General features: G+C 35.8%; 1 protein-coding gene across 1 annotated transcript in view; it reads left to right on the top strand.

Moving 5' to 3' along the window:
• CNTNAP4 (contactin associated protein family member 4) overlaps positions 1–27,544 on the top strand; it is a 212,732-nt gene that overhangs the window by 168,171 nt on the left and 17,017 nt on the right. Inside the window, exons 14-18 of the mRNA XM_090131450.1 lie at positions 4,335–4,491; positions 7,388–7,515; positions 19,936–20,106; positions 24,407–24,625; positions 27,138–27,377. Of these exons, the coding sequence (XP_089987576.1) occupies positions 4,335–4,491; positions 7,388–7,515; positions 19,936–20,106; positions 24,407–24,625; positions 27,138–27,377 (915 nt within the window). The remainder of the gene's footprint in view (positions 1–4,334; positions 4,492–7,387; positions 7,516–19,935; positions 20,107–24,406; positions 24,626–27,137; positions 27,378–27,544) is intronic.

A 27,544-nucleotide genomic window follows, 5' to 3' on the forward strand; every position in this document is an offset into this window, starting at 1 on the left:
AAAAAAAAAAAAGGAGAGAGAGAAAGAGAGAGAAAACTTTCTGATGTACTTAAATAATTAAGTTATATAGTCTCCTCAAGTCTTAACGCTCATTGACATGCAGTTGATGTTAACATATTGTACTGTGAAAAAACATTTTAAGTACTGAATAATAAGAACATGGACATAAAAACCATATTATTAGCTGACTTTTGAAAAACTAAGCCAATTTTTTTTTTATTTGTTTATCAGAAAATCAAACTTCTCAAATTGATTTCTTGACATTGTTTTCTAGAAAGCAGAGTTCAAAAGTCTCTGGTTCTTCCCAATTCTTCCTTTATATATATCTCACCCTTGCCTGTATGATGGACATCACTGGAATTTCTTAGACTAGCATTTATTTTAGTTATTGATGCCTTTGAGGCATAAAAGTAGAGCCTACTGCACTGAACCTTTTTTTTTACCTGTATATTCATGATTCAAGTTTTGGTTAGGTATTTGAAAGCTTGATTTACACCCAGCAGACGGTTTCAAGATTGTGCTGACTAGGTATTTTATAATTTTGGCTATTAAATGTTACACAGAGTGGATTACAAAGAAAAACCAAATCCCTTTCAATTTGGAAATCATGGGGAAAAACAAACAAATGAAAACTCAGAGAAGAAAGCAGGAAAAAACTCAGAGAAGTAAGACTTTTTATTTATTACTTATTTTTTAAATCTATTGAGATAGCACAGAAATCAGGATTTGTTAAAAATTTAAACATTTAGAGTTTTAAATGATCATAGAATCATAGAATTTCTCAGGTTGGAAAAGACTCTTAAAATCATCAAGTCCAGCCACAATCTAACCTTACTACATTAACATTAACAATCCTTTGCTAAATCATGTCCCACCACATCCAGGTGGTTTTTAAACACATTCAGGGATGGTCACTCAACCACCTCCCTGAGAAGCCTGTTCCAGTGCCTAACAATCCTTTCTGTAATGAAGTTTTTCCTGATATCCAATCTAAACCCTGGCGCAACTTGAGGCCACTTCCCCTCATCCTGTCAACTGTCACCAGTGAGAAGAGACCAACCTTGCTCACACTGCAATCACCTTTCAGGTATCTGAAGATCTAAGTTAATCTAAATTAACTAGAGGTATTATATTTTAATATATCCTAAATTATTTTTACTATTATTGTTATTACTATTATTATTACTATTATTATTATTTTGTCTGAAAAATATTTTGAACTGCTGACTCTACAATATGTAAACCCTTTTTCTCTGAGGCTTCTCAAATCTTTCAGCTGCTATACTTTTCTTTCTTACAGTATAAATTTACGACTGGCTGACTTCAGGAAAAGAGAGAAATTCAGAACAAATCCAGCATATTTTGAAAATTTTAAGATCATGTCACCAAATAAGAGAATTTTTTATTTATCTTTCAATTGAAAAAAACAGGAAAAGGAGAGCAAATTACTTGTCCTCTCCAAAGAGTAATGATTTTGTATTTCAAATTGCTATTGGAAAATATAGTGCTTCTGAATGCTTCAGAATTCAGTTCTGAATGCTTCAGAACTGGAATTCTGTGCTTCTGAGAGCTCTGAAATACTCTTTGCACTTACTTTTATATGAAATATGCAATTTTCTTCTTGTTCCAGTTATGCATTTGAACAAACATTTACGGTTGCAGTGTGACACAATACCATAATCTCACACTTTTAAAAGATTGATCAGATTTTTTTTTTGTTCTTTCACTTCTAATTGAATTATAGTTGAATTGTGAAAATTTTCAGCCTACTATGAAAAGCTCATATATCTAAATAAGAATTCTGTTTAGAAAATATATATATATTTTAAAAATGAAGGAATTTCTGGAAGGCAAAATGATCTAATTGGAATATTTTAAATAAAACTTTCTGACTTAGTTGTTATTTCATCCATTTCTATCTGAAGATTACCTTTATAAAGTCTTCCTTCTTTGTATTATTTTATAGTTAGCACTGCAAAACAGAAAAACAAAAAGCAATTGCATATAGCTTATAGCAAAAGCAAACACTGAACCAAAATTCAAATCACATTTTACTGCAAATAAATCTGCTCTCTTTCGTTTATTATGACTTCAATAAAATATCAGAATTTGAAATACAAATATGTGTATTATCAAATTGCCTGCAAAGAACCCTCCCAATTTTGTGGTCTATAACCTCTACAAGCTGTACCTGACAAATACAAAATTTGGTTATTATCACATCGGACATTTTTAGACACATACATTGCAGATATTAATTCTTTATCACCTGTTTTTTTAAGAATATATTACATTCAGTCATCCTGATAGTATATGTGAACTATGTCATTAAAGATGTTACTTGTTAATTAATCTACATGACTGTTATTAAGAAATCTCTAGCCCCTTTTATTAATATACATAGCTTAGGCAATGTACAAAAAACAAAACAGGGATGACAATCTGTACTAATAAGTATGAAGACGGACCATTTCTGTTAATATTCTTTTCTCATCGTTTTACACGAACAGACAACAAAGACTAGCTTTCAAATATATCCTAATGTAAAAAACTGGGAATATTAGTTAATGACTACAATATAAAGCCAAGAGATGCTGTTGAAACAGCAGAAACACATCAATTTTTTACGGCCCTTTTTGCTGGAAGCCTTCTTAAAGGGCTGCCTGATGAATTATTTATAAACTGTCATCAGATTTTATTCTTCCTGTGAAGGCTTGCAAATACAAATACTAATATTGGACATAGATGCTATTATGCAAGTTTGACTTTTTCGGAAATAGTTTGCATTGGCCTGCTGAGCCAACAGTCATGTGATAATGAGTACAGTTAATATGTTTGCAAGATAAGAGATTGTCAGCATAACAGAGGTGTTATCTAACAGTGAGGTTTAATAAATAGTGGCACAAGTAAAGCTGAAACTAGGATTAATTTGAGTTTATTCCTGTAGCCTTCTGTTGATTTTTTTTTTTTTAAATTTACTTATTTTTATTTTTATTTTTTTTATCTTCAACAGCAGCAAAAAGAATTTTTTTCATAGAAAACTACAGTGTAACACTACTGGACATCTTCTCATGCCCTGACATTAATTGTTGTAACTTTTAACCTTCTTCCGTTCCATTTGAGATGATTTGTCTTTATGCTTCATACATTTTAGACATTTCCTGTGCTGTGTATTTTTTCTGTTACCTGTCTTGCTTGACAGCTCTTTAATCTTAATTTACAGGACTTTAACGTTAAAGAAACATGCAGTTTTGTCACTTTACTATAAAAAAACACTGGCAAATGCATCATACAGAGAAGTAATACATGAGGGGAAATACTCTTATCTTTACCAAATATGCCAATTTTCTAAAGTGACCAAGTTGTCGGAGCTCAGCGGGAGACGAACACACGACCACATAATTGATCAGAAAGTCTCAACTTTAATCAGAAGGTTGCATGCATTTATGTTGGCACTAATGAAGCTCATACATATTGCAAAGCCCGAGCTCCTGATAGGCTCTTCAGCTACTTGTAGACCATGCTATTTGTCTTTCTCATTTCTACATACTGCTCCCTTCTTTTCACATTCTGTTACAACAGGGCACCTGTTGCATTACTCAAGAGCGCAGTGTCCTTGTCTTGTTTACTCTCGCCTCATCAGCCTAATACTGTCTATGTGGCCTTTCTCAGCAAGCCAGGTCTCAGTCACGCTCTCCACACCAAGTCACTAAGATGATTTTTGCTGTCTCTGAGTACATAAATTCTGAATCTGCAACATGTGATTTAACATCTGACTTTGGGTAATTTGATAAACACTGCGTGATAGTTCTATTCACTTGTTCAGTGTGCATCACAGATGTGATTACTACTCTGAGCTCTTGTTAGTAGCATAAGTCCATTTCTGCATTTTCTATAATTCCTCTGATTTGATTCCTGGTAGTTCCATGATGTAAAATTGATCTTTTTAATATAATTAGATTTTAGAGTGATGCTATTTCCTTCTTCACAGATCATTTTTAAATAAAATATATAAATTGACTGATTAGTATATATGATTCTAATATAATGACTGGCTAAGCTAGAAACTGTGAGTTCTGTTCTTTACTAAACATGCAAGTCCCTGTGACAATTATTTGCTACCTCATAGTGAGGTATTAGAATGAGTATTTCCTTTCCAGGTAAAGGTGATAACTTTTTTTTTTTTTTTTTAATTTTTCTTTAAAGCTTTTATATTTGAAGAATAATTTTCCTCCTCTTAGAATTTTGGATGATTGTTTGGATGAAAAAAAAACATAAAATGGTAGGAGTAGTATATAAGGCAGGGAACTGATATTTTCACATCTATCTTTTAGATGGGTTGCCGCTCAGCTGGTGGATTGGAAGGACCAATGAAATACAGACTTACTGGGGAGGTTCTTTGCCTGCTGTCCAGAAATGCGCTTGTGGCTTGGAAGGGAGATGCATTGATTCCCAGCACTATTGCAACTGCAATGCTGACAGAAATGAATGGTGAATTTTTCAAATGCAGTTTATTCTTAACACTTTGTCCTGAAATGCAAATAAAGAAACACAGGCTTTTGCAGATTCTGAACACCAAGACCATTGTAAATTTAAATTAACATAGTGTCATCTGTTTCTTTAAGATAACACTGCTAGACAATTACATCTACTATGTGTTTAGTTATTTTTAGTTCTTTCAATTTGAATTCTGAATTGGGTTATGATTTATTTTAACAAGAGTTTATCTAATTTTCAAGTAAACTTATATTTTAAGGTGTTGGCTCTTATCTGTACAACTACAGTCATTTGTTTATAGAATACTGAAAACAATTAGAGCTGACAGGTTTTTGGGAGGGAAAAAAAAGCTAGAAATTCTAGGGAATCTTAAACATAATTTTTATCTACACTTCAAACTTAATCCTTTTCAACTTTTTTTTTTTGTTGTTGTTATTAAACTTGAACACTCTAATTATCAGCAGAACTTATACATTATCCAAATTATTCTAAGAAAATTTAAGTATTTCCAAGACATGGATTTTCTACTGAAAGGGGATCTGAACTAGCTTTTTCAGGAAAAACAAACGAACAAACAAACAAAACAAAACAAAAACAAAAACACGTTAAAAGCAGACTGGTACTTTTAGTAGACTTCATTTAAATTTTTTTTAAGTTTTTAAACTCTTAAAACAAATTTTACATATTTAATTTTTTTTATTTTATTTAAAGCTATAATTACACTTATTATGGTAGTGATACATGCTTAGTATTACATGTGAGTCCCCAGTGGTTACTAGTTTGAATCAGTTCCTTCAATGCTGATGATAGATTGAAAAAAGTCATTACAGCCGTAATTGAGATGCTTTTTGTGCACTAAGAATTGTAGTTACAATTTCTGCTTAGTCATTTTTTATTTGGAGCAGAATTTTAATGAAGGAAAAACTTTAAATCACTTCAAGAAATTTTCAATTCTAATTTGCAGTATCTCACCAAGTCAAAAATTAGCATAAGTATAGCATAAGAAATGACAGCATTTCTCATTTAAAAAAAAAAAAAAAAGTTCCCAGAAAAAAAAACGGTAGCATTTTTTGCACTATGTTGCAAAACAGATGAACAAAGAAGTTATTTTGAGAAAGATTATAATGATTGCAAAGGGAAGAGACAAAAATCACAGAATAACAGAATCACAGAATTGTAGAGTCTGGAAGGGACCTCCAGAGATCATTGAGTCCAGCCCCCTTGCAAAGCAGAACCCCCTGCAGCAGGCTGCACAGGTAGGTGTCCAGGCAGGTCCAGAGAAGCAGAATCAACAGCCATTCTGGGCAGCCTGTTCCAGTGCTTCGTCACCCTTACTGTGTAGAAATTCCTCTGCATAATTGTACAGAACAGTTTCTGGACGTTTCCCTTTGATCTGCCCCCACAGACAACTGAAAAGAGGTTGGTCATATCTCCCTGACTCTCATAGTAAAGGTGCTTGTAAACACTGGTCAGATACTCTCTAAGTCTGCTTTTCTCATGACTGAACAGACCCAGGTCACACAGCCTTTCCTCATAGGGAAGATGTGCCAAGTCCTTTATCATCTTTGTGGCTGTCTTTGTGAAAGATTCTTGACTTTCTTGTACCAGGGAGCCCAGAACTGGTGCAGTACTCTAGGTGAGTCCTGACCAGGGCAGAGAAGAGAGGGAGGATTAACTCCCTTGACCTGCTCTACATGCTCCTTTTAATACACCCCAGGATGCCGTTGGCCTTCTTGGACACCAGCGTCAACACAGCTGGTGGAACCAACACTGTGGAACCAACACAGCTGGTTCATGGCCAATTTGGCATCCACCAAGACGCCCAAGGTCCTTCCCTGCCGACCTCCTCTCCAGCAGGTCATGCCCCAACCTGTACTGATACTTATGATTATTCCTTCCCAGGTGTAAGACTCTGCACTTGCTTTTGTTAAACCTCATATGGATTACTGTTGTCCAGCTCTCCAGTCTGTCCAGGTCTTACTGAATGGCAGCACAGCCTTCTGGTGTGTCAGCCTCTCCTCCCAGCTTTGTATCATCAGTGTATTTATTGAGGGTGGACACTATCCCCTCATCAAGGTCAAACATGACCAAGACCAGACCCAGCACTGATCCCTGGGGAACACTGCTAGTCACAGGTCTCCAACTGGACTCGGTACCACCATTCACAACCCTCTGAGCTCAGACAGTCAGCCAGTTCTTAACACACGTCACCATCTACTCAACTATCCTACGCTTCCTCAGTTAAATAACTGATTTCATTGAGCCTAAGGAGGGAATCTCTTCCCATTCTCTTGATTAATTTGTTGATTAACCCCTAACCAGTGTGATTTCCAGATGAACTATTCTGTCTCAATTCACACACTTGTCTCTTGCTCTGCCTTGGCTACTGAAGGATGATTCAGGTAGAAATAGATCTAATGGACAAACTGAACTTTCTAGAATACTCCTGAGCATTCTAGAGATTGAGTGTTTCCATGAGATCTTGAGAAGAAATCTTCGAGCCAGTACTGGTGTTTTCTGAAATTTACTAGTTCTGACACCAAATTGCCAAAAGACATTAAATAAGGTGTTCTATCTGAAATTAGCAGTAACCAGGCGTGCGTTCAGAACACTGGGATTCTTATTTCCTTTTCTGTATGTTACTTACTTTTCCTGCACACTCAACATGATTTCTTATTTTTCTATTTTGTTTTTTATTTTTTTCAGAAATGAAAAAAAAGCAAAAACATGTTAAACTTGCTGGAAAGTTATGACAAGACATTTAACTTTCTTTATCCTTCAGAATTTATAAATTTAATTATATATTTTTCTTCAACAATGTGTCAGTAATATCTAAACATTTGTCAGAATCACAGAGACACTTGAAAGAGCTTTCATTTGACCTTTTCAGGACTAGTGATACCGGATTCCTTTCCTACAAGGAGCATCTACCAGTAACTGAAATTGTGGTCACAGACACTGACAGACCAAATTCTGAAGCAGCTTTCAGACTGGGGCCTTTGCTTTGTCGTGGTGACAGTAAGTAACAATTACAGAGTTTTTCTTAATAATTACAGATTTTGTCTATAATAAGTTTTAAAAATCATTTATTAAACAGCCTATGCTATGACTTTGTAAAAGTTCTATGCAATCTTTCAGTAATTAAAAAGGAAAAAGACAAAGTGAAGCTGCCAATTCAAATCAAAAGTAGAATTATAAAGAAATATTTTTTGAGGATACATAATGAAGATCAGCATAGTGCATAGGTAGTATAGTATACATTCTATGGCATTTATTATATATTATATAATATTATGTATATTATATACCATACATATTATATATTTATTCTACTTCTAATCAAAATTTAGAAGAGGAAAAAACATCATACTAAAGATCTCAAATAAAGCATTGAATTGGTATATAGTAAGGGATTAAAATCTTCATTCATTCTTATTTATTTGCCTGAAATGCTTCACAATGCTTCATAAATACTGCTTTTATTTGTTATGTGATATTCTTCTTTCATCATATTTTGTGATTATTTTAGTTCTATGGTTGCTTTTATTTTCCCCTTTGCCAAATTTATTTAACTTTTCTGACTAAAAATAAGTGAACATTAGTAAAAAATACTGAGCTGTACTTTTAAACTTACTCAGGAGGCTACATATATTAGCAAATTATTATTACATATATTAACAAATTAGTATGCATTTATTTCAATATCATAAAATTATCTTCAATTTCATTACTCTGACTTGTGAGTGTAATTAGGAAGATTTGTCCTGAGGACGTTCATAGTGAAACTTTATGAGACATGGGAAAAAACAAAACAAAACAAAACTGTTACGTGTTTTGTTTTCTCTTCTACGGCATACATTATTGAACTGATTACTTCTAACTCATATCACAGAACTATGAAATCATGGGGCTAGGAGAAAGAATCTTGGGATAATTCAGATCAGAATAAGATCTAAGGAGGTTCCCTGCCATGTTTTCAGATCAGGCAGCTCTCTGCTTTGTTAAACTGAGCAATGAAATCCACAACAGTGGAACTTGCACCGCTTGGCTATCTTCACAGAGAATTTCTTTTAACTTCAATCAAGTACTCTCTTGAAACTCTCTTGTTTCAATATGCCACTTTCTCTGAAACTCTAATCAAAGTGAAGACCTTGATTTTGTCTTCTTGATGATTTCTCTTCTGTTTGGAAAAATCTAGTTAGGTCTTCCCCCAAACCGTCCCTTCTACTAGATGAATCAAGCCATGTTCCGCAGCCTTAATGGCAGTAAATGTGCTCTAGTCTTGAATGACAATTCAATTTCACTCCAACTTACAGAACTTTCTCTTACTGCTTGTCCTAAAGAAACGAAAAAAGAAACAAACAAATGAAAACAAACAAACAAACAAACAAAAAACAGTATCTAGCTGTCTCATGAATGTTGAGTGAAGGGATTAATCATCTCCCTTAAATGGACTTCTGCTCCTGCTCAAACAGCCAAGTGACCCTTCTGTGTGGTCAGAGATGATGGAACAAGGAAAAGTGACAACAGTGAAATAGAATTATTTATGGTTAAGGTGTAATAATAGGTGGGAGGAATTCAAATTTATTACCTTCTAAATTCCCAAATGTTATTAATTATCACAAATCTTAAAACAGATCACAACTTTGCATTCTTTTGTGAACTATTAAAAAATGTAGGCAGTTCTGACACCCACTGATCTTCCTGCTCTTTTTTATGTTTTCTTAGTCTGAATAAATTATCTGTTGCCAGATTTCATTCTGATGATAAATGTTCCTTCTATTTCTGGATAAACTGCAATAGACAATAAGAAAGAACGTAAGCGTGAGTCCAAATGTCTGAAAAATAACCCTGTAATGTCGAATGACACTATACAGTACTTCGGGAAAAAGAAATTTAGGATTGAAATAATCTTAGTGAAAACATTTCTCAGATTACTATAGGTACACATACATTTCTAAATAAAAGCATTTTAATGACATTTCCTTTCATCTGTACATTTGCATAAGTGGAGAAGAACAGAATGATTTAGCAGCAAAAATTTATTTCTCAGAAAGGCTATCAAACAAATTCTTAGATTCACAAACATGAAGAGAATACGCTCCAGGGAGATTTTTGCTTATTTCTTCTTGTCTAAAACTAAATTATTTGATTATACTTCATATGGAATATTTTTGAATCAAATGCTTTTTGCTCATTCTGTCAGAATTCTTCAGAATTACTCACTGGTATATCATACAAAAATATGAAAAGGTTTATTTCTATTTATGATGCAATCTCAACATTGTTAAATGATTCATAACAACAACAAAAAAAAGTAAATTCTCCAAAATTTATTCCTTGCATGACATCATGACATCTTGGAAGTAAAAAGAACTGTTTATTTCTATGGGAAAAAAAAAAAAAAAACAGAAAAAAAAAAAAAATTTCCACATAAAGTAGGTCCATGAAGAGAACTTGGAACTGAATTGGATCATGAGCTACCTTGAATAAGTTTCTGAGTTACTTCATAAGGTCTTTCCGAGTAGTCATACAGAATAGTATTGAAGCAGATGAGCAGAATTTGCCTTCTCTTCACAGAATCACAGAATTGCCAGGGTTGGAAGGGACCTCAAGGATCATGAATCTCCAACCCCCCTGCCACATGCAGGGCCACCAACCTTCCCACCTAATGCTAGACCAGGCTGCCCAGGGCCCCATCTAATCTGGTCTTGAACACCTCCAGGGACAGGGCATCCACAACCTCTCTGGGCAGCCTGTTCCAGTACCTCACCACTCTCTGTAAAGAATTTCCCCATGACACCCAACCTAAATCTCCCCTCTATCAAGTTAAAACCGTTTCCTCTCATCCTGCAGTTATCAACCCTTTCAAAGAGTTGATTCCCCTCCTGTTTGTAGGATCCCTCTAGGTACTGAAAGGCTGCAATGAGGTCACCCCGCAGCCTTCTTTTCTCCAGGCTGCACAAGCCCAGCTCCCGCGGCCTGTCCTCATAGGGGAGGTGCTCCAGTCCCCTGATCGTCTTCGTGGCCCTCCTCTGGACCCTCTCCAACAGTTCCGTCTTTTTTGTACTCCACACTTGGACGCAGTACTCCATACTCTTCATAGCATGTTTATTTTATTTTTTTGAATGATATTCTGAAAAAGATCCAGGGGCTGGGATTTGAAGTTAAGACAATGAACTGAGTGCAGATGCATTCATCACAATGTATAATTTGTTTTGAAAAGAATTTGTGAGTTTTCCATCAATTGAACTTATTTATTTTTAATCCAGGTTGAGTATTTTTCCTAATACAAAGGCTCTTTATCAAACAAGAATTTGTTTGAAGAAATTATATGGCCTATAGTTGGACTACATGACTATAGTTTTTCTTTCTGATCGTTTAATGTATGAATTTTACAATAAGTTACAATGTAATGGAGCCAGAATTACTGATGTAGACAGAACAGCTGTATTCCACTAGTTCTCAGACACCAATACTTATTAGCTGACAAATTTTATAAAATTAGGAGGACAGGTTTATAAGAAGCAGTTTACACAGTTCTCAATAATTTTGCTGTCCCTATTGCTGTTTTGGATAAAGGAATATTTTTATATGTATCAAACCTGACAGAAAATGTGGATCAAATAAATAGTTGTGAATAAAATATCTAACAGATGGTGATGATTTTCCTGTTTGGTTTTGCACAGGAATAAAGCAAATCTATACCCATTGTCTCCTACTGCCCTCAAAATAGACATTACTAGACAATAGATGGCCTCACAATTTAAAAGATCTGACAGAGAGAATCAGACTGAAGAGAATAGACAAAATCCTGTTCCTCTGCTAGCAGTTTAACCACATCAGATAACCCAGTAGCGTAGATCAGATTCATAGGATCTATGATTTACAATAAATATACTTTATGCAGTATTAACTTTGTACTTTACTACTATAGTACATGAATCATCTAATCATGGGTACAACTCAGTGAAATTCAAAGATCCTCTTGATATACTAGAGAGTAGAATCTGGCTGTTAAAGCTCTTCTGTTAGAAACTTACCACATACCTTTGAAATCTTTTACCAAATCCTTTAAAGTCAGAGAATGTGTGAAAGCTGGAAGACAGGTTAAATACCATCTTCATAAAGACTACGGTTTCTTTGATAACTAAGGACTCAAGAATAACCACAATGTTCCTTAACTATGTCCATCTCTGTACATGTCTTATAAGCATGTCAATTAGTGATTTGATCTATTGGAGCGAGAAAAAGATAATTAAAAAATCCTCAGAAAATATTATTCTGCAATATAGAATCTCTAAACTACTTTCTTTTAAAAGGTACTGTGTTTTAGTTCTTCTGTCTTAGCATTCATTTTTATTGTTTCATACAAAAAGATTAATGATGAGTCACTTATAAATAACAAAAAAAGTAATAATAAATATGAGATACAAATATAGGTTTTCAGTGAAATTGTCACAGAAAACTGTGATTTACAGCTGCCTGATTGTTTTTATGGGATCACATTTGTTATATTTCCAACATTTATATGGCTAGTTTATCTGTCTCACTCTCACTTGTTCTTTTTCCACATTACAGTCTGTATTTCAAAAGATTATTTAACACACACACACACACAAAGCCCAAAAGGATAGTGTAATTTGCTGTTGTTTTTGTTTTTCCCTCAGTATAAATATAATATTTATTATTTAGCTAATATAAATATATTATTATTAACAATTATTGACTAATAAGATTTCTTTTAATTCATAAGAATGCATACTTACTAATTAGACAAAATACTGGATTGTGTTTTACCATTCAAGATAACTAAATAAGTGATCATGAGACAGATACCATAAAGTGAAGAACTTGTTTTCCTACTTTGACTTATAGCAGCATAAAGTACTGTATAATATACTCTTGTTAGATCTATATTTAGCCTGTTTTATTGACATAGCATGCTAATTTTCATAAATCAGATAATTTCCAGGATTGGGAAACAGCAATGCTGAGTAAGAAAAGACAGGGTGAATTAAGAAGAGAAGGGTAACTTTAAGATTCGCAGTGTAAAAGTAGAGTCATGGATTCCATTGCTGGTGCAGAAGAAAGACCTTTATTGTTGTGCTTACAACCTGCTCAACTTGGCCACATGCGTGTTTGCTTCTCACACAAGTAGCTATCAAGCTTGTTTACTCATTTGCAAGGTAATGGCTTTCTTTGTCTCACATCTCCTTCTTCCCTATTAATAAAAAAATAAAAAAAGAAGGTGCATTTCAGAAACATCCCTAAAAGCAGCTAAACTAAAATTAACACACTGAACTAACAATTGGTTCTTTAAAGACCAATAGTCCATTTTAACCAATTCCAGTTCTTATGGTTCCTGGTGAAGCAGGTGTGTCTTGTCCCATCTTCTTGTTGAGAATCCAAACCACTAATGAAAGAGCTGTGATCATGCTACAGCATGAGAAGGATGGCTGGAACCATCGCGCTGTTATCCATCTTAAATGTGTTCCTGTTAAGACACAAGCATAGCCTCTTCCCCACATTATCACTTTCCAACAATTAAAAAAATTAAGAACATAGCACAATACCTTTAGCTATTCTTTCCCCACAGGTCATACTTGCACTCACCCCACCCCGTATCATTTTATAGCAAACACTTTTTTCAACTTAAGAATGCAAACATAGCACAACTTTCAAACACACGTTCAGTGTTGTTAGGCATGTCTTAAATTTTTTTTGGAGCACTGAACAATTGCTATAACAGCTAAAAGGCTCAGAAAAATACATTGCAACACTGCCAACAGCTAGAATGAGTGAGACTCCGAACACCAGCTTTCTGAAGCTCCTGCTCCCACGCACTGAGGATCACCAAGTCTGAAGGTTTGATCCTCCTCTTGTGGTGGTGAATGAGCCATAGACTCAGGGTCTGCATGCTCTGCTCCTATAGCTTCCACTCCAGCGCCTCTTGTTGAGCAGATTTTGAAGGGGGAAGAGACTCTGGTTCCTTCCTCAGGCTAAGATCTAAAGGGGCATTGCCCTTATAATTTCAGTCGTTTACAGTGGCTTCCACCACAGGAGGAGCAGTGGGCTCTATTGAGATTGTGGATTCCGCATGTTCTTTTAGCAATTCAAAAACTGATCTCCAGGGACATAAGAGGTCTTCAGCCACAGAGTGCTTAGCTGCAATCCCACAACCTCACTCCCACTTTGTCCCATGTCTCTGTGTCATAGATCGTAGTCCCATTTACTTCTATGTTACGAGGGACACACGCCAAAAGTTACATTAAATTGAAACTTTCCACTTTATCAGGGTGCCTCTGCAAAATTACTTCCATTATTTCGCAAGCTGCCTCCTGCACCTCTGTTATACTTGTTCCCATTGCTCCCCACTGCTCACCTCCTGCAGAAGTGATTCTGGCTTGTGCAGCCTGGTTGTGCTTCCTTTCAGCAATTTTTTGTGTCCAACTTCCTTTCAGCAGCCCTTGGGTTGTGCTTTCTTTCAGCAGCCCTAATTCCTTCCCACTGTTCAGCTTAATAGCTGATTATCTCCTGAGGCTGAGCCTGATTTGGGTGCCATTTGTGGCAGGGGAGTCACAAACTCTGTTGCTTGTGCAGAATGAAGACCAATATTGTGAGTGTTTACAAACCTTTTATACACACGCAACCTGTACCAACCAGGTACTTCATGCATGTTTACATCTGGTGCAAGTAGCTACCAAGCTTGTTCACTCATTTGCAAGGTAATGACTTTCTTTGTCCCACATAGTTCTTCTCCCCAACAGTGGAAGTACTCTACCCATCCTTTATATTACCGTACTCTGATATTTCATCTGAAATTGCTAAACTCTGTCCTCCTCTAAGGACTCAATTCTGATTTTACAAATGCTTCACCAACTCAAATGCTTCACTGAAGATAATTCTATCATTACTTCCCTGCTTCTGCTGCTGCACTATCTTTTCTATTTAATAGCAATGCCTTACCAATTAATTACTGGTAATAGCAAGAGTATTTTTTAATATACTTGAGTCATAACTATGGTGAAATTGTCTCTGTGGGACAACTTGAGAAACATGGTTTTAAAACTGACCCTAATATGCCAGGCTGCTTCCATCAGCTTACAGTGATTCATATAGAACAGTCTTCCTGCTTTAGTGAAGTAGTGCGGAAAAGCAAAATACAAAGCCTCACTTGTCTGTTTACATCCACTTGGCAGTCCCAGAATATACATAGATCTCCTACCATGATGATTTTCTAGGTCTGGTATCTCCATTCTAACAAAAGCTCTGCTAAAAAGCCAGGAGGAATAAGGGAACAGGCTTAGATTTTACTTCATTAAGATGTGTTTTCAGTCTCTGTTCCATTTTCATGTAAGAGAAATTTGTAAACTTCTTCACTCTCTGTCTCCTTTCTACTCCCTCCACCCTCCTATCCCCCCCAAATTGGAGTGTGCCTGAGGGGGGGGGGGGGGGGGGGGGAACCAAAAAACTGCTTTTTTTCACAGTATTTAGAATCAAATCAGAGCATTATCAATAGAATGTGCATTTTTCATATTCAGTTAGCTAGGAAGTTATTGAATGCCTTATTTGATTTAGAAAGAAATACAATAAAGAAATACAGATACATATGTAAAAGTTCAGCAGTAATAACAAGTTACATTTAGTTGAACTGGATAAATATAGATTATATTACAATTAGAAGAGAATACTATATAAGATTTTCAGTAATCAAGAACAAAATGAATTATAATTAAATGCATACTGAGATATAATTGGTTTTATTTTGATTTGCATCTGACAATGTGATTTTTTTTTTTTAGTAAAGTTTACATTGTATTCACTGTGTAAGTAAAAATTCGTGTGAATTTCTATACTGCAATCAATGAAGGGAGAAGATAGTTCACAGAACTAAATTTTTTATTTTCCTTTACAGGAATTACTGTTAGCTGTACTTTATTTTCTTTGCAGTAGCTAGCAAAACTTGATAGAAGAGTAAAAATCTATGTAAGAAATATAAATGATTCTGACTGTAATAATTTAAAATAAAAATAATTAATTAGAATTAGAATTAGATTAGTTAAGTTGGAAGGAAGCTGTAAAGATCAAGTTTAATTGCCTTATGATTTTAGAACTTAATAAGTTAAAGCGTATAACTGAGCACATTATCCAAATGCACCTTGAACAATGAGACATCAACCTTCACACTAGATAGCCTGTTTCATTGGTTGATAGGACAAGGGCCTAGAGCTTGAACATAGGAAGTTCCATACAAACGTGCAGAAGAACTAATTTATGGTAAGTGTGATAGAGCACTGGAACAGGATTTCCAGAGAGGTTGTGGAGTATCCTTCTGAGGAGGTGTTCAAGACCTGTCTGGGTGACCACAAGTGCAACTCAGGCAGCAGGACTTGACCTCTTGAAGTCCCTTCCAGTCCCCACAGTCCTGAGATTCTGTGATCATCCTCCTGGTCAATACATTTTTCCTAATAGATAATTGGAACCTCCCCTAGCAAAGCTTTGTGCCTTTACCTCACATTCCTCATTGAGGGAGAAAAGGCTAGAGTTCTCCATTTTCATAGAATCATAGAATCACAAAATCATAGAATGTCTTGCATTGGAAGAGACTTTAACAATCATTTAGCTCCAACCTTCCTGCCGTGAACAGTGTTTCTACACGCTAGGTCACACTACCCAAGGCCCCTTCATAGAATCATCGAATCACAGAATGGCTTGAGTTGGAAGAGACTCCAAGGATCATCAGGTTCCAACCAATCTCCAAATCTAGCAGTTTGCCCAGGGCCCCATCCAACCTGGTCTTGAACACCTCTAGGGATGGAGCACTCACAGCCTTTCTGGGCAGCCTGTTCCTACAGCTCACCACTCTCTCTGTAAAGAACTTCCCCTTGATATCCAATCTAATCCTTCTCTTCTTGAGCTTAAAGCAATTCTCCCTTGTCCTATCTACCCTTGTAAAAAGTTGATTCTCCTTTATAATCCAATTTTAAATACTGGAATGCTGCAATGAAGTCTCCTCGCAGCCTTCTCTTCTCCAGACTGAATAGACCCAGCTCTCTCAGCTTGTCTTCATAGGGGAGGTGCTTCTGCTCTCTGACCATCTTCATGGCCCTACTCTGGACCCTTCTCCAACAGCTCCACATCTTTCCAGTATTGAAGGCCACAGATCTAGGTGCAGTCTCCAGGTTGGTTCTCATGAAGGAAGATAGGAACAATCAACTCCCTGTCTCTGCTGGCCACTCTTTTTCTGATAGATCCCAGAGTATCAATGGTCTTCTGAGCTTTAAGAGCACACTGCTGGCTCATTTTATGTTTTTCATCCACCAGGACCCCCAGGTTCCACAGGGCTTCACTCAAGGAGTTCTTATCTCAATCTGTATGCATATCTGGGATTACTTTGTCCAAAATGTAAAACCTTGCACTTTGCCATGTTGAACCTCATTACATTTACATGGTTTCAACTTTTGAGTTTGTTGAGGTTCCTCTGGATGGCATCCCTTCCTTCTAACATGTTAACTTCACCATTCAGCTTGGTGTCATTTGTAAACTTGCTGAAGATGCACTCAATCCCATTATTGATGTCATTGATGAAGATATTCAGTAAATGTCTGCCCCCCACAACATCAACATGGAGTAGCTGGCTGCCCATAGTTTGGATGGGCATATGATCTGCTGTGTGAAATACTGGCTTGCATGACTGGACCCAAGGAGTTGTGGTCAATGGAGTTAAATCCAGTTGGCAAGCAGTCATGAGTGGTGTCCCCCAGGGCTTGGTAGTGGGACCACTCATATTCAACATCTTTATTGATGATCTTGATTATTGGATTAAGTCTGCAGATGACACCAAACTGGGGGGAAGTGTTGATCTGCCAGAGGGTAGAAAGGCACTACAGAGGGACCTGGATAGACTGGATTGATGGGCCAAGGTAACTCCGTGAGTTTCAACAGAGTCAAATGTAAAGTCCTGCATTTGGTCACAACAGCTCCAGGCTGTTGTGGGATAAGAAGATGGAAAACTTTGTGATGGAAAAATACCATGGTGTACTGATGGACTGTCAGCTTAATATGAGCCAAGAATATGCCCAGGTTTCCAAGGCCAATGGCATCCTGGCTTGCATCAGGAATGGTGTAGTGAGCAGGACTAGGGAAGTTCAGTGCCTCTAACCTATTACTTAATGGGCACCTGGGACAGTGAGGTAGGTAGGGAAGGTAGGTAGAGAAGGATCTTGCCCATGATGCAGAGCTGAACTGTCTTTCATCTCTCCCCGTTTCTCAGATTCCCTCCTCTCTCCCAATAATGTAAAGGTAGGGGGTCCACCACTGTTCGGGGCATATCACCTGGCGCCTTTCTATCAAGTATGGAAGGGAATTATTCCATCTGCCAACCTCCCACTCACACACCCAAACACTCCTTAATCTCTCCACTTCCTTCTTGAGCTCTGCCACAATGCTGAGCAGATCTTCCAGCTGCTAAAACCTCATGCAGGTGGAATTCCTGTGGCCCTCGTCCAATAGCAGCAGGCTCAGGGACTCCCTGCAGCTGAAGCCACGTTCTTGGACTTCTGTATGGGTTACCATAGTCTTCCTGAGGCAAGTTCGTTGCCCGATGGAGACCATCCAACCTGACTTTTAGCACCGCTAGGGCTGAAGAATCCACTTCTCTGAGCAACCAGTGCCAGTGTCTTACCACCCTGTAAGTAAAGAATTTTGTCCTAATATTGGTATTGTTCTTCTTTTGGTTTAAAACCATTCTCCTTTGTCCTACCACTATTAGACCTTGTAAAATGCTTGTCTAACTTCAGCGTATAAGCTCCCTTTAAGTTCTGGAAGACCAAAATGGGATCGGCACAGAGCCTTCTCTTCTGCAAGCTGAATAAGCCCTGCTTCCTTAGCCTTTCTTCATAGGATAAGTTCTCCAGCCTTCTAATCATCTTCATGGCTCTCCTCTGGATCCAATCCAACAGCCAGAGAACCCAGCCTGGATGCAGTACTCCGGATGAACCCCAGAGGGGCAGAGCAGAGGGGGACTATCACCTTCCGCAGTCTGCTCACCTTTCTTCTTTTGATGGAGTCCAGGATAAAGTTGGCTAAAGTTGGCTGCAAGGGCACAACATTAGCTTGTATCAAGCTTTTAATCTACCACAGCTTACAAGTCCTTCTTCGCAGGACTGCTTTCTAGGAATTCTTATCTCAGTTTGTACATAATGCTGGGCTTGCCCTGACCCAGGCTCAGTGTCTTGCACTTGTCATTGTTGAACCTCAGCAGGTTCTTGTGGGCCAGTTTCTTACTCTTGTCCAGGTATCTTTGAATGTTTGTATATCAACTGCACCATTCCAGTTAGTGCCATTAGCAAACTTGCTAAGGATGTATTCAATCCTGCTATCCAGATCATTACTAAAAATGTCAAAGAACATCATTCCCAAGACAGAGCAACACTAATCATCACTGTCATCCTCCTGGATATAGATCATTTAACCACAACGCTCTGGTAGTGACCATTTAACCAATTTCTTGTCCATTGAATAGTCCACCCAACAAATTTGTATATTTCTAATTTAAAGACAACAATATGATGTGAGGCCACATAAAAGGCCTTGCAGAATTGCAGGTAGATTTCATCAGTTGCTCTGCTTGAAGGGGAAGGGGAAGGGGAAGGGGAAGGGGAAGGGGAAGGGGAAGGGGAAGGGGAAGGGGAAGGGGAAGGGGAAGGGGAAGGGGAAGGGGAAGGGGAAGGGGAAGGGGAAGGGGAAGGGGAAGGGGAAGGGGAAGGAACTGGCTCCAGAACTGAGTTCTGGGGATCACTACTAGTGACTGGTTACCAACTATATGTTTCTCAATTCAGTATGAAACTTCGAGCTCAGACAGTTCACCATCCAGTGTAGCAGGTGCCTGTTCATCTCACAGTTGGATAATTTACCCATACAAAGATATAGTGATGGATACTATCAAAGACCTTACCAAAACTCAGGAACATTCACCATCTGCTAAGTTTTATCACTGAAAGAGATAATAACTCATGCAGGATTTTCCCTTTATGAACCTGTATTGATCACAGCTTTATTCTGTAAATGCTTTTCAGAAGAATCCAAAGTAATGTACTCTCTACCTTTTCCAGATATTGACATTTATACTATTCAAGCTATTCAAGACTGATAGTTCTTCATTCAAAGCCATTCAGCATGTTTGTACCCAAAAAGGTTACATCAGGCCTTAACTGAGATTCCAGGCATCTAATTTCTCATTAACTGAATTCTGGTTGCCGGAACAGAGCACCTGAACTTCTAGTGTTGACTCATTGTTTTGTGAATATGCGCTCTGAACAGTGAAAATCATTCTTAGACTTGGGCACTTTCTTTTACTTAAATGGTTACAAAACGTATACTGGCAATAAAGGACAACACTGTATGTATCATTTCATCTTTCATTTTGACAACCAGGAGCATTTTGGAATTCAGCATCCTTCAATACAGAAATGTCCTATCTGCATTTCCCTACTTTCCATGGAGAATTCAGCGCAGATGTATCGTTTTTCTTTAAAACTACTGCTTCCTCTGGAATGTTTTTAGAAAACCTGGGAATTCAGGACTTCATAAGGATAGAGTTATACTGTAAGTAGCAACATTGAAGTTTTTTTGGGTATGTTTTTAATTAGTATTATTAATATTACTAATATTAATTTTTAGTTTAACTTTTAGTTTGAAAATATAAGAATTAACTAATAGGGGAAGTATTTAAAATACATTCTTTAGTTTTACTACTGTTATTACTCCTGTTGTAGCCTTGTCTTTTCTCCCCATATCATTTTGTTTTGTCCCTTTGCTTTTACCCTCATGTCTCACTTCCTTACTGATCTACTTCAAATATTTTCTAGAATATTATATAAATTATATAAATATATAGACGTGTAATGCACATTAATCATACAAAATAATACTTTATAAATATTAGTGTATCTGTATTGAAAAATTAAAATATTTTATCTTTTTTTTTTTTTACCCAAGTTAACTAGTTATGTTATTATTGAAAATATCAGAAAAGCACATTCTGTTTTGTTTTGTTTACAGTTTAATTATTGAATATTCTCTAATGCTTTTTTTTTTTCAGTCTCACATCATATTCTGAAGTTACCTTATTCTTAGTAGGGTTTTAACATGTTCACGATTAACTGCTTTCTGTTAAAGTTCTGTGAATAGCTGAAAAAAGGGCCGTGCAATACAGAAAATATGCTAGTTCAGAACTTCAGTGGGAATTCTCTCAAGCAATGACAACATTCCTCCATGACATTTTTGACGCTTTTCAAAACTCAAAATAATGGAAACTTAAAAAAAAGCTTCTAAGAAGTAAATTTATCTGGACAGAGGGCAAGGTATCATAACTCTTTCTTTATGGGAATAATATGCAGACAAACTCATGTCATTTGTCACATTCCTTCATAAGTATCCTTCAGCTGTGCAAAGTAGTATGTATCGTGGTTTTTACATGACTTGTGACCAACAAGAGAAAGCTGAATTTGACTGTTATTTCAGCATTTGAATAATAATTTAAAGCTTTTTTACACTGTTTATCAAACCCAAAGGCATTTCTTCACTTCCAGAAAAGGTCATAATTCCTTGACTGAACTTTTAAAACTATTCTTTTCCATATGCAGGATTGTTTATGCTGGAGACAGAATTATATCTTGGTACTGAAGGCAATATCAGTCATTATTAATATAATTTATTGTACAGATTCATTTAGATTTCATCATCATATAATCATTTAGAATAGCTTTTAACTCACCAATTTACGCTTAATATGCTATTAATAGTTTCACAGATTAGTATAATAAAAATGATGATGAAAATTTCATCATCATCAGAGGTTCAGTGTTTCAGGTGAGGACATGGTTGAAATTATTTAAAACTCAATATATTTTTAATATATGGCATTACATACTTACAAACAACATTTTTCTTAGCATTTTATTGATTTTTCTCCATCTTTATATCTAATGCTTCTATTTATGACAAAATAATCTTTAAATATTTAAGCCTAACTTTACCAAAACAAGAGAAACAGACCAATAATCAAAACAGGAGAAGTGAATTTTAGATCTGTTAGTTTTTATAAACTGTTATAAACATGTCAGTACATACATGATTTTCTAGAAAGCTTCTACAAAAACATAATTGTATATCCTAACTGCATTTTAAAACACAGCATAATTATTTTTTAAGACAAAATCATTATCATTTTTATTATGTTTTCCTTTTTTTTTTTCCCCAAATAACAATTGAAGAAACCTCAAACCTTTGAACTTTTTTTTCTGAGTTCCTGTAATGTTCTGCACAGATATTGCTTCAAAGCAACTAGGCCAGTTCATCTCTGAAAGTTTTTTAAATACCAGTTTTACTCATATGACTGCAAGTGATATTCTCAAACTGAAGTTCAAGAAACTATTTTATACTAAGTGTTCATGGAAGGATTATTTCTTATTTTGTAACAATGAGAAAAAAAGACATTTAAAGTAGTGTGGGGAACACAATACTGTAATAATTTTGAGCTATAATAGAAGTAGTTTTAAAGAGATCTAGTTGAAACTGCTGTCAGCCTACCTCACAAATTTGCAACTTGTTGTCCAGTATGAGTTGAAAGCTACCTTTTCTTTATGGAAAAAGCTCAATTGTTGTATTCTGTTCTTATTATTTGGAAATCATTTTTTCCTTCTGCATGTAACATTGTCTTGGTACTCTAAATGATTCAGTCTGTCCCGTTGACTGCATTTTTTTGTTAGTCATCTTAGCTACAGTTAGCTGCTGATCACTCCATGATCACTACTGACTTCATCTTCTAATCCGCTTTGCCAGTCTGCGCCTATGCTCTGCCCAAGTTCAAATGCATTAGGGTTGCAAGAATCCCCACAGTGTTTGAAATATTTGTATCTAACAAAAAGGCAATTAGGGACCACAACCCATTTTTACAGCAGAATAGCTATGCTCCACAACACAGGTTCTTCATCTACCAAGAAAATGCTCTTCATCACAAGAGGACGTATTTTAGTACTCAGCCAGCATCTCTTCACTTCCTGTGGAAAAATTTCCAAAGGTAGAGCTTGCAGTGCTGTTGATCACATGAGAGTTGATAAAAGTATTAAAAAATATGTTTATATTCTTTTTTTTCTGATATATTTTGATCACATTCCACTAGAAGCACGTAGGGCTATAATTATATATATTCTGAAGCCTTTGTCTTCAGAAATTCAGGGACTGGCTCCCTAGATCGAGATTACAGTACTTTTTTTTTTTTTTTTTTTTTTTTAGGTAATACTAACATAATCCATTATTTTGTTATTGATTTCAAACTATCTTCTGGGTTTTTTTTTCTTACTTTTAAATCTAGACAGCCACGTTATTTAGCAGATCTGTCATTCTAATATGCTATTTTATAAGCCCATTTAGGGACTTCAGACCAGAATTTGTATTTTCAGACTTCACTCCAACATTATCTAGAAGTGTCATAAGACCCCATTATAGAAGTAACATTCAGCAGAAATTCTTCTTACCCAATCACGTAGAGTTTCTATTACCTTAGTTCTAATGTGTTTGTTTCTTTTGTCTTACAGTACAAGTAGACTGAGTTTTCAAATGTGTTCAAAAGATACAAAATATTCCACAATTTCATTTCAATAACGAAATTATTTTAGGTAATCATTATTTCTTACTTCTCTATAGAGTTCTGATGATTTTTAGAAAAAGAAAGCAGAAAAGAAAACAGAAGAGGTTCTGCTTTAAAATTGACTGCACACTGCACATTATGTTTTATTTTACTTCAGTTGCTTTGAAAACAATGCCTCCTATTTACTGTCGTAAAAACTAGAACAGATACAAGGAGAACAATGACGTTATTTGAAGAAACAGATTCTCAGCTACAAATCACTATTCTGCAACATAGTTATCACTTTCAGCCATGCAGTTTTGTCAGTGATTATCAGGAGCCAGCATACTGTGGTCATAAAAAACTGCAATCATTAATTCTTCTCAGTGATTTCTAATCATGTTTCTTTTCTCTTGAATTGTAGTGTAGTCCCAAAAATGAGAGCTTTTCTGCTAGATTCATGGAAACCTCTCAGACCTCTAGTCCTTTATTCAAATTCTTAATATTTTAAAAAATTGGTATTCCCATGCTTAAGGATTATTTCTTTACATGTATGATTATCCTTCAGTAGTATCCTCCACAGTTCTATCTTGGAACTGGTACCCTTTAGTATCTTTATAAATGACATAGAATGAATGGCAAAGAATGAATCAAAGAGTCATAGAATGGCCTAAGTTGAAGAGGGCTTCAAAGTTCATCTACTTTCAACGCCCCTGCTGTGGGCAGGGTTGCCAGGCAGTATGTCCAACTGCCCAGGGTCACATCCAGCCTGGTTTTGAATGCCTGCGGGGATGGAGCATTCACAGCGAAAGGGATTAAGTGAACTCTAAGTAGGTTTGTTGATGACACCAAGATGAGTGTTGCAGCTGATACAGCAGAAGGAAGGGATGCCATCTAGAGGGAATGGTACAGTCGTGAAAAGCATGTCTTTGTGAAACTAATGAAGTTTTACAAGGTCAAAGGCAAGGTGTTCCACCTGTGTTTGAGCAATACCAGCTATGTCTCCAGACTTGGAAAAAAACTCCACAAGAGCAGTCCTGCTGCAAAGGAGCTCTTTGCCAATTCACATTCAGAAAAATTCACTTGGTTGGTTGATACTCAGACATCTGCCAATTGATCTGGCTCTTCTCAGGCAAAATATTGTCTGTTGTGGAATCTTATTTACTAATAACCAGAGAAGACATTAGACTAAACCTAGCTCTACAGTGTAATGATTTTTGTGATCACTGCAAAATAATTTAAACATTTATTTAAATACTGATGTGTTCTTTTTAGCTCCATATGAAGTGATTTTTTCATTTGATGTTGGAAATGGACCTAATGAAGTTAAAGTACAGTCAGTCACTTTCTTGAATGACAACCAGTGGCATTACGTGAAAGCTGAAAGAAACATCAAAGAGGCATCCTTACAAGTAGATCAGATTCCTCAGAGATCTCATGCTGCACCACCTGATGGGCATTTTCGTCTGCAACTCAACAGCCAGCTTTTTGTAGGTATGCGTTCATTTAGCAGAATCTTTTCTAATTGTCATCATGAAAGTTTGAAGGGAGAAAAAAAAAAAAAAAGTAGCGTGGAAAAAATATAGCAAAGTGGGTCTTTTGAAAACAGTTTGTGCAATGAGATTAAAATCTTTGTTTAAAATCCATTGAAACATAGCTCTATGTTGAATTTAGAAATTCACTGCTTTGGCCTATACTTATTACTAGGTAAATTTTCAATTAAACTTTTTTTGAGGTTTGTTTGAAGATCAACTAACAAATCTAGTCTTCTGCCCTTTTCTAATGCATTTAATGAAATAATTAGACTATATTTATTTTATATGGTAAGTGAAATAAAGAGATCATTCTATCATCTCACTTAACCAGGAGAAATACAGATTTATGATTCCATATAAATCATGAACGTTTGAATAAATGAAATTTACATGAATATTTGTGCTTCAGAAAATTTTTCATTAATGTATTTAAATAAACCACAGGAAAAGCAGAAAGCAAATTAATTTTAAAAAATTAATTAATGTTTATTTAACTCTTCCACAGTATTGTGTTATGGTATGTTACAATATGGTACTGTTTTTACTATAATCATGGTATGTTTTTTTACATTTGAATTTTTTGGTGTAATTTTTGACGTATAGTGAATGTATATAGTATGTATATACATATGTATGTATGTATATTGTAATGCATGTGAACTTTGCATAACATTTACAAAATATTTTACGTTTAAGTTGTGCTGTAAAATGCATCAGATTAAACAAAATTATTTTTTAGTTGCTATATTTTAGGAAGGAATGAAGCTAAGGGTAGTAATATTATAACGTTAAATGTACCTAAATAAACTATGTCCTCTTAGGAAAGAAATAGAGAGGTAACCGCTTTACACTGCAGTCAGAACTTAGAAGTATACCTCAAAAAGCATAAAGGGAAAAAGATGGGGGCTAAATCAAACATTAAAAATCATTTTAATTTGGATAAAAGTATGGAGGAATATTTTTCAACAAAGATATCCATGTTACTAGCTGTTGCAAAGTTATCAGGAGCCTCAACATTTGTTTATATTAATAAGAATGAACTAAAAAACACTAGAAAGACTAGTAACTTTCTGTTTAATGAACCATGTAAATTATGTTTCTCTATTTTAGTTTTATTGTCATGCAAATATGAACAGTTGAAAATATACCAGATTGAACATACCAAATTCGATCTGTAAAGGAAGATTAAGAAATTCTATAGGTGTTTACGGCAAAATCAAATCCAAATAGTTTCCTAATGGTAATGACAGTGAGTTGATCTCTTTTTTAAATAATCCTTCTCTGTGAAATTATTAAAAATTGTACTAATTTCTATTGATAGTAGTACTTCACAGTAAATTTTATTAAATAACTAGCCACCTAATAGAATGTTTCTTTTGTCAAATAATTTGACAAAAGGAGCTTGACTCTCTTTGTAAATAGTTTGAGATTCTAGTAAATCTACATACGCTTATCACTTTTATGGCTGTAAAATATTAACTTTTGTTTAGACACATTGGTAATCAAGCTGTCCAGTTTGTTTTCTTCAGATCATGGTAGGTGAATAATTTGCTGGAGAATAGAGATTTCGTTATTTTGCTTATGATAGTTTTTATTGTTGTCTTGCTGTTTTTTTATTTATGTGTTTTCCCTCCTTGAACATCCTGATATTAAAATGAAGTAACATTCGTAATAGTAGTATATACATTGAAGTCCCTCACGCGATTTACATTTATTTTGAAATAATTTAAAACAGAATTGTTTGGTGGTCAGTGGATTCACCATGAGCCCGCAGTATGTCCTTGTGGCCAAGAAAGACAATATTGCATTTAAACCACACTAGATCAATGGTTGTCTCTGTTCTGTGCCATATCTGGAGACTGTGTCCAGTTATGGGCTTCTTGGCTCAAGAAAAATAGGAAACATCTAGAGAGAGCTGTGAAGAGCCACAAAGATGATAAGGGATCTGGAGCAACTCCCTTATGAAAAAAAAAGGCTGATTAGTCCTGTTCTGTTCAGCCTAGAGTTAAAACCGAGAAGAAATCTTGTCAATACTCATAAATTCCTAATATGTGGAAGCCAAGTGGATGGGGCCAGATTCTCCTCAGTGGTGCAAAAGAACATAAGACAGTGGGCACAAACTGGAACATAGCAAGTTCTCTGAGCAAGTTCTATGAGAAAAACTTTTTTATGTTGAGGGTGACAGAACACTGGAACAAGCTGCTGAGAGAGGCTACGGCCTTTCCTTCTCCGAGAATACTCAAAAGCCACCTGGACACATTGCTGTGATATCTACTGTATGGAACCTTCTTTAGAAGGGAGGCTGGTCTGGATGATCCCCGCTGGTCCATCTAAACCCTACAATTCTGTCATTCTGTGAGACAAAAATTTGCAGTAAACTGTTCAAGAGCTATAAAACATGAAGAAGTTTTTACACATCTGTTATTACCAACATTTAGAAATAAATGGGATTTCTTTTTTTTTTTTTTCAGGTGGAACAGCATCACGGCAGAAAGGATTTTTGGGATGTATTCGTTCATTACAGCTAAATGGAATAGCCCTTGACCTGGAAGAGAGAGCTAAGATAACACCAGGAGTTGAACCAGGATGTCCTGGACATTGTAGCAGCTATGGTAACTTGTGTCACAATGGTGGAAAATGCAGAGAGAAATACAGTGGATTCACTTGTGACTGCACTTTCTCTGCCTATGCTGGGCCATTTTGTAAGAAAGGCAAGCCTGTCTTCCAGCTTCATCAGTTTTTTGAAAATAGCAGCAGAACATGATATTTACTGCCCTTAAAAGATATATCTCAATGCTTTCAATATGTTTGTTGCACTTAATATTGTCATTCAACTGAATTTGTTCAGTATATGTTTTATTAGTACTGTCTTCTGGAT

This window comes from Phasianus colchicus, chromosome Z (assembly GCF_987193195.1).
Source record: "Phasianus colchicus chromosome Z, bPhaCol1.hap1.1, whole genome shotgun sequence".
Lineage (NCBI taxonomy): Eukaryota > Metazoa > Chordata > Aves > Galliformes > Phasianidae > Phasianus > Phasianus colchicus.